This window comes from Rhodnius prolixus, unplaced genomic scaffold (genome assembly GCF_049639745.1).
Source record: "Rhodnius prolixus isolate KJV_2025 unplaced genomic scaffold, Rpr scaffold_12, whole genome shotgun sequence".
NCBI classification, from domain to species: domain Eukaryota; kingdom Metazoa; phylum Arthropoda; class Insecta; order Hemiptera; family Reduviidae; genus Rhodnius; species Rhodnius prolixus.
The window spans coordinates 1,307,189-1,315,276 of NW_027411635.1; the positions used below are offsets into that span (position 1 = coordinate 1,307,189).

Genomic DNA, 8,088 nt, shown 5'->3' on the forward strand with positions numbered 1-8,088 from the left:
ATACAATGAGTTTGTTTATAGATATATTTTTTTTAAGAATAAAAATATTTTAAAAAAACAACTATTACTTTATAGTTTAACTATCTATAAAAACCTATTATTTCAATCTGATAATTTTTAAAACTACAACGTAATGCTGTTCAAACTTAATACTTTAGCGTGTTGTAAATAATTTTACAATTAACAATAACATAATTTGAAATAGCTAAACTGCCATTTCCATGTCAATTTTTGGATAAGGTTCATATCCTGTAACAATTATATCCTCGTATGTGAAATCATCTATACTGTCAATACTTCTCTTGAACGAAATCTTTGGGAAAGGTCTCGGCTTACGTTCCAGCTGCACTTTGAGAGCATCGATGTGATTTTTGTACACATGGGCATCACCAAGCGTGTGAATGAATTCCACTGCCTATTAAATACATAGAACATTGTTGAATAAGACAAAATTAAGTTTTAGTAAACACTCAGTGCTGCCACAAACACTTTGAAAGTTAGCGGGGGATAATTAAGACTCTAAATCCAAACGTTCCCTTGCAAAACTTTCTGCAAGGAGAGCGATGCCTGTGAAATTGGATCTACCCTATTATAATACCTTAATCTTTCTGTTAAAGTAAAAAGTAAAATTAAGAGTTAAAACTTTGATCATTTGAAATTTAACTTTTCTGGCAACCAAGTAAGATGGGCCTGGCCATGCTGGACGGAATATCCGTGATCAGCCTTTTACCCAATTCTTTAACACCTCTGTGTGGACGTGCTGAGACACCCTAATGGAACTGTGAGTAGTAAACAGAGTACTCAAACCATTTTTTAAGTTGTGAAGTGAAAATCAAGTAAACTTTGGTTCATCTTACAGAAAATGAGAGATAACCAGAATCAGCTCAGATATAACTTTTCAGACAGTATTAATGACAGCGCTAGGTTACTGATGCTACGAATAATCAATTAGTATAATTTAAGATACCTTATATCCAGTAATATGGGCTATCATATGTATAAGCAGCGAATAAGATGCAATGTTGAATGGGACTCCAAGCCCCATGTCAGCCGAACGCTGATACATCTGTGCTGACAATTCCCCATTACAACAATAGAATTGTACAAAACAATGACAAGGTGGTAGTGCCATCAATTTCAAATCCAGTGGGTTCCAAGCAGTCATAATAATACGACGATCGTGAGGATTGTTTTTTAACGAGTTGATAACGTTGGCCAGTTGGTCGATTCCTTTGCATGCGTAGTCAGTATGCATGTTTTCATACTTTGCACCCAGATGACGCCACTGGAATCCATAAACTGGACCCAGGTCACCTGAAAAAAAGATACACTTCATTTAAATAGGCCCAAAATTTCTTTTTAATACACTATCACAAACAAAGATCTGGATTGTAAAGTAGGTCAACTAATTCTTCGATTAAATTTAAGATGTATGTACTGTCAAAGCGGTGTTTATGTATTCTAACCAAGTAGAGTTCGAATGTAATTAGATACACAAGTAAAGGTGGAACTGCTCCTCAACACAGTGTTTCTAAAAAACATTGCTTGACCAAAAACGAAATCGTGTGAAGTGTTGCAAGGACGGTTTGCAGCTGTTCCAGAAGAATCCGCAGGACTTTAAGCGTCGTTTCGTCACTGTGGATGAAACATGGATACATCACTACACTCCTGAGACCAAAGAACAATCTAAACAATGGGTTACCAAGGGGGAATCTGCGCCAAAAAAGGCGAAGACCGTTCCTTTGGCCGGAAAGATTATGGCGACTGTCTTTTGGGATTCGCAAGGAATAATCCTCATCGACTATCTGGAAAAGGGTAAAACTATTACAGGTGCATATTATTCATCGTTATTGGACCGTTTGAAAACCGAGCTGCAAGAAAAACGCCCACGATTGGCCCACAAAAAAGTCCTTTTCCATCACGACAACGCACCAGCTCACACCTCAGCAGTTGTGGTCGCAAAATTAATGGAAATAGGGTTCCAACTCGTTTCACATCCCCCCTATTCTCCAGACTTGGCTCCCTCGGATTACTATTTGTTCCCCAATATGAAGAAATGGCTGGCGGGAAAAAGATTTTATTCAAACGAGGAGGTGATTGCAGAAACGAATGGCTATTTTTCAGACTTGGACAAATCCTATTATTCGGAAGGGATCAACAAACTAGAGCAGCGTTGGACGAAGTGTATAAGCCTAAAAGGAGACTATGTTGAAAAATAAAAAAGGTTTACCCCCAAAAATTAAGTAGTTTTTATTTTTGCACGGACTTTTCAAACGACCCTCGTATGTCAAGTCTCAGCCGACAACATCAGGAGGGTCCAGAAAAACCAGAGCATGGTCGGGCCTATGACCATTATAATAGCGTTTTTAGTATTGTTAAAAAATGGTACTACGGCATCATATGGGATTCAGTGCTCCAGGTTTTCGAGCAAGGTAAGGTTTCGTGGTGGTCGAGGTGACGTAATAATGATACTAGAGTTCCAGTTTCATTCTATAGAAGAAAAGTACTTGGGTTGCCTCCAAGAATAGTTCCCCTCACAAAAATTTGTTTCTAATCACAAATTAAAATTGCGGATTGCATCGCCAGAAGCCAAGTCACAAATGATGTACGTGGGTAACCAATACGGTCATAAAGGTTTTGGATGTAAAGAAAAATCATCTCAAAATTCCTCTGTTGCTAGCAGTTCTCAAGTCAGACGTGAAATCACTTGAAAACAACATTTAAATTATTACATCTGAAATATCAAAATTAATAGCTTAATTGATACAGGTATCCAAATGAGTTTAATAGATAAATCTATGCCTCGTTGGGCTCGCCGAAATTAACAGAGTCAAATATACTTCTTACCAGCTTAAGAAAAAATCAGATTCAAACTTTTATTTATTATTTCGTTATTGCGGGTTTGGCTGATAATCGGAATCTATGAAGTGAGCAATGATTTATTAACTGCAACACCTTACATCGGCTACGAATTATTGACACTGATGGAAGTGACGATAAATCGAACAGCAGTAAGCATTTAAAAAAATAGATGAAACTACCTCAATGATGAAAATTGGAATACAGGAATGGGCTATTGAAGAACAAAATGAAGTAAATATTGGCGATCAAGTAGAGGAAGATTTGAAGACAGAAATAGAACAATTGGTCAATAATTATGCTCCGGGTCAAAAGAAAACCACTAAAATAGAAATGAAAAATGATGAAATAGCTTATTTCAAGACCCAGTCGATTGTCGTATGCTGAGAGGAAAATAGTAGACAAACAAGTATTAATTTTAAGTAAAATCTTCGAGCCATATGTATCTGAATATGGCAGCGAAGTTGTAGTAGTGCGCAAGAAAGATGGTACACCAAGAATGCGCATTGATTGCAGAAAAATTAATAAAAATATGGTCAAAGATTCAGTTGGTGTTAGCAGATAATTAAAAATACATAGAAACCCATGGTATTAGTAGATAATATCCTCTTGAAGGCTCAAGATAGTGATGACGAGATCAAAGCACTGGAAGAGGTAATACAAGAAAAACAAGATGCAGTAACGATCTAAGGGACTATTTTGTGAGAACTAGGACTTTATACAAGCTGAAAAAGGGAAGAGAGTTGTTGAATGTTTCCGAAATGCAAGCCGAGGTACAATAATATGAAGAGCCAAAAAAAAGAAAACTACACTCACGAGCGCACAAAGAAAAAAAAAAAAAATGCATATTAGAAGCATGCATAACACGGCAGTTGGCTGAGGAAACCCAACCCAAAAAATCACTTATCTTGAAAATATTTCAAATCAAAATGAGAGGCACCTAGATGCGTAAGTAGAAGAAGCAAGTTATAAGGTCAACTAAAGGAATACGATATTCCAAACGAATACAAAATGCAGTTCATACTCTTTTCCTAGGCTTTAGTTCTTTTAGGTTAAACGCAACTTTAGAAACATTTGCAAAAAATGAAAAATCCTATTACTAAAGTTGCACTTACAGTTGATTTTTGTTCGAAACCTCAGAATTGCAAGCGAAAACAGTTCTAGAGCAGCAGTGATATTGAGCTTTCTTAAAAACCTTTTCAGTAAAATGCAAAATTCCATCAGGTTATAATACCCTGGTAACCAGTATTGCCTTCCGAAATTCTTGAACTAACCTTCTTCTCGATCTGTGAGCCCTAAGGAGTCAAGGAACTGCCTTGAAGAATTCTTATCCCAAATACGTACACCCTTATCACTCAGTTCTTTGGCATTGGTTGATCCTTTGATGAACCACAGTAGTTCATGGATGACACTCTTCAAGAAAACACGTTTGGTGGTAATTACTGGCAAGGTATCTGAGAAAAAAAAAACATTTTAGCAGTAATACTTACGAGAAATAGATCCCATTGTGTAGGTTTTAGGAATCTTGGCGCCAGAGCATATCCTAGCCTTAAAACCAACGAGAAAACAAACCTTTTCTTAACCGAGGTGAAATGCTCTGTATCTGGTAACACCCTATTATAATTCAGCCGGTCTAATATAAATAAACATAATACTTACTATCTCTGAGGGAGTATCTCATCTGAGCCCCGAACAATGACAAGGTGCCCACATTAGTTCTGTCCATTTTTTCATTTCCGCGGTCTAAAATTTCCTTTACTAAACTTAAATATTTTATTTCGTCTACATTTTCAACTGAACCGTGATAATCTTCCATATTCTGTAAAATAAAATTATGTAAAAAATAAATATATTGCCTACCTATGTTCCTACATAAATCACGCATTCAACATTATAGATTCATACATCCAACTGGGCTAACATATCCCCTCAAAAAACGGCAGCAAATAAAGAGAACCTTATCTAATCCATCCAAGACTCGCAACAACATTCCAGTAAACAACCTTTAGCTCTTCCATCGAAACCCAGTTCCGACCAAAAATACAGAACTAATCATCTCACAGTCCAATTTGTTCTTCGTCTCACGGGCCCTATGTAAAGAAATTCGACTGCATAGACCTCATCGTACAGAAATTTCTCCTCAAACCACAATGTTTAGAAGAGATCTATTGTGTGTAAGACTCAACATTACTCAATACAATTCTCAGCCCAGCACGAAACCTTCCAATCATTTTTTGAAATTTTAACATTCCACCGGTCTTTTTTAAACAGATATACGCTGTGCAGTTATACATGCCAGATATCTCGACGTGTATCAACACACCAAGGTAAATTAGGCGACAGTGCTTGTTTTTGGCAAGCTGTACTTTCCTAATTATTCGAAATTCTTATTTCTACTGACGTCCAGATTAGAATAAATTAATTGTACATACTTCTCCCGCCTTATAGTAGATTCAATACTCAATTTTGAGGTGAAGATACAAGAATTTAGTGTCTTCAACGTAGCCTGTTTTGCTAATACAAATCCCTTTGAGTAGGCCATTTACCAAAAAGAACTGCCAAGTGAAATCTCGTCTTAAAATTGTCCTCAATTGCCAACCTTCTATCTATTCTGGTTTAGGCATTTTCGATTTAAGACCATTATACTGTAAAATATCACTGAAACAAGAAATTAAACTCCTCTTTTCTGAAAGTTTGTGGAAATCTCAGCGCAGACGAATATATTTCATCATATAGCTGGAATACTTATTGTAGAACGCATCCTTTGAGGAGTTCATATTTCGAGAAAAATTTGGCCATTGGAAGCATTTAAGTGAAAAGTTTTGCAATAAAATCAACATATCGTGACCCACCAACTGATTTATTTTTTTTTTTTAGATTCATCATCAGCATCACATCTCAAACCTTTCAGCATGCACCACTCAAATGAGTCATTTTGAAACTTCAAATTAAATGGGCCGATTTCCCGTCTTAGATGCAGCAATTTATTCTTCTTCGCACAGTTTCTGGGAATTCTTTTTCTCTGAGCCTCTTACCCCTCGTAGCTTTAATATCTTTTTTAGAAGCAACAGTAGCTAATTTAGCGTCCAGCAATTCACTCATCAATACTGACACAGATTTCATTAACTCAGCTATAGAAAGTCGATCTACTTCTCTAAACTCAGAAGTACCGAGCGAGGCGATTACTTTCATAACGAAAGAACTTCTTTTATTCATTCTTATATTAAGTTCAGGGGAGCTATGTGTCCTTCTCGGACGAGTTAAAGAAGAGAATTTCAGGGAAAAGCAATGTACATTTTAGGAGAATACGATAACTGTTTTTAATTTTGTCTCCTTGTTTAAAATGATAATTACAATTAAAGTGAAGAAAGTATTAATCTCTAATTATAAACTAATAGAATTGTAGTTAACTACAAAAATAATTTAAACTTCCATTTTTCGAGCGTACTTCTGCTGTTAGTACTTGTGATGAGCTATTTGAGCGGACTCGGTCCACTGGAACGAATCCGACGGAGGAACGAGTTGATTCAAATCCTTCTTTTAAAAAAAGTGATTCCGCCCCGCCCGAAAAAAATAAGGCAAATTAAAATGAAAATAATGTATACTGAAGTTACTTAGATGTTACACTGAAATACAATTTTCAACTAACTTGAAGCTATTATATAGGAGTTTACTGACATTCCAACTGGTGAAATCAATCAACACCAAAATACAAAACCTGGCGAGCCTAAAATACTGATGTTTGGAGGATAAATCTTGGGAGTTCCAAGATTTTTTAGAAGGCTGTCAATAATTCTAAAATAATAATAATATAATTCATTTCTTTCTTTATTTTATTTCTTAACACAATGTCAAAGCTTTATTTTAGGTACTGTACTCTACAGTATGTGTAACATACTGTATGTTGTATGTTGATTTACATAAAATAAAGCAAACAATATTATTAGAAAATTATTTCTAAAGTATCAAAGCATAAATTATTTCAATTTAACAGAAAATAACCGATACAACAATAATACATAATGATCATCTATTAGATAGAACTAGCTGATTCAATACAGGCAGCAGAGGGTTTGGAATGATTAGACAACTCCGGTTCCAATCCCAGCATTTTCATTGGTTAAATCCACTGGACTCGGTGGAGTTGGATCCGGAGTGACGTGTAACCCTTAAAAAACCTAATACGGTACAAACTAAGAAAAATGTCCACAACTCTACGATAGGGTGCAGGGGGCAATTCTACAAAGTCATTTTGTCAAAAGAAGTACCAGTGAGGGAGGCCTCATAAAATATCTCCACCTTGAATAACAAATGTTACAAGGAACTGGAGGTTTCTAGGGCCCAGTTCAGGGTGTTCGGGACTAATCCTTTGGGGCTACCCAGCTCTTCCTAGACTTCTCTGGAAACCTAAAAGAATGATTACATTAATTTGAGGATGTGGGTGTGGTCGTACCCGGCACTAATAGGGGAAACAATAGTTCTAGATATTTTATCGCAGCGCAATGGTTTAGTAATTCACACAAAAAAGGGAAAAAATTTCGGGTGTTACGAAACAAGAAGTTTGTAGGTTTTTTTTGAAAACATTTCTATAGAGAAGATAAAATAAAAGAATTCACCGCCAACAGGTGACCGGAGAGATAGAACATTTGGATTATCGAATAATTCTTTAAAATGGAAATATACATACCTTTGCGATTTATTTCTGTCTAAATTTGTCTACTTACAACAATTAACTTACAAGATTAAGATTGTTAAGATTAACTTACAACAATTCAGTACAAAAAGATTAAACTGGTATGGTTATCTGCTACTAACTATTCTACAATCTACCCGCGAATGTTACAGTCCTTGCAACTGCAACCAGACCAATGCCAACTTTTTGCCTCCAAAACACCATTAAGTGGCAAATGTCAATTATCGATGTAGATTACCGATTCAAAACTCAATCGGAATATTAGCTAAAGGTGAGTTTTCCCATGTAATTAACATAGTTTATTTTATTTCTATTTACTATTTAAGCTCTGAATATAAAACAATAGAGAAGGAAATGAAGTAAAGTCTTGGCCAAAGTTGGCTAGATCATTCTATTGAAAGATGCCATTATAGTGAAAGAACGAAAATTATCTTAAAGGAATGTTCTTTCAGTTCTATTTTTATTTAACTTTTTTTTTATCGGGAGAGGTTATTACATTAAAAAATAACAGATGTTCTATAAATTTATTATTTATC

At 35.5% G+C, this 8,088-nt stretch overlaps 1 protein-coding gene across 2 annotated transcripts; it reads right to left on the bottom strand.

Moving 5' to 3' along the window:
- Positions 1 to 6: 6 nt before the first annotated feature.
- Positions 7 to 7,762, bottom strand: Ts (Thymidylate synthase). Of its 2 annotated transcripts, none has more exons than XM_074143480.1 (5): positions 7,626 to 7,762; positions 4,519 to 4,678; positions 4,134 to 4,313; positions 968 to 1,314; positions 7 to 415 (listed from the first exon to the last, which is right to left on the bottom strand). In XM_074143480.1, the coding sequence occupies exons 2-5, from the start codon at positions 4,673 to 4,675 to the stop codon at positions 206 to 208; spliced, it is 894 nt and encodes a 297-aa protein (XP_073999581.1). In that variant the 5' UTR covers positions 4,676 to 4,678; positions 7,626 to 7,762; the 3' UTR covers positions 7 to 205. The 2 variants fall into 2 exon arrangements, with proteins under 2 accessions (XP_073999581.1, XP_073999579.1); XM_074143478.1 differs by having other exon boundaries at positions 7,547 to 7,736.
- Between the last annotated feature and the right edge of the window lie 326 nt (positions 7,763 to 8,088).

Excerpts from the sequence above, each read along its gene's own strand:
- Ts (XM_074143480.1), bottom strand. The coding sequence starts at position 4,675 with ATGGAAGATTATCACGGTTCAGTTGAAAATGTAGACGAAATAAAATAT. Across the intron at positions 4,314-4,518 it reads GAGATACTCCCTCAGAGATA|ATACCTTGCCAGTAATTACC; the intron begins GTAAGTATTATG and ends TTTTTTTCTCAG. Across the intron at positions 1,315-4,133 it reads GCTCACAGATCGAGAAGAAG|GTGACCTGGGTCCAGTTTAT; the intron begins GTTAGTTCAAGA and ends TCTTTTTTTCAG.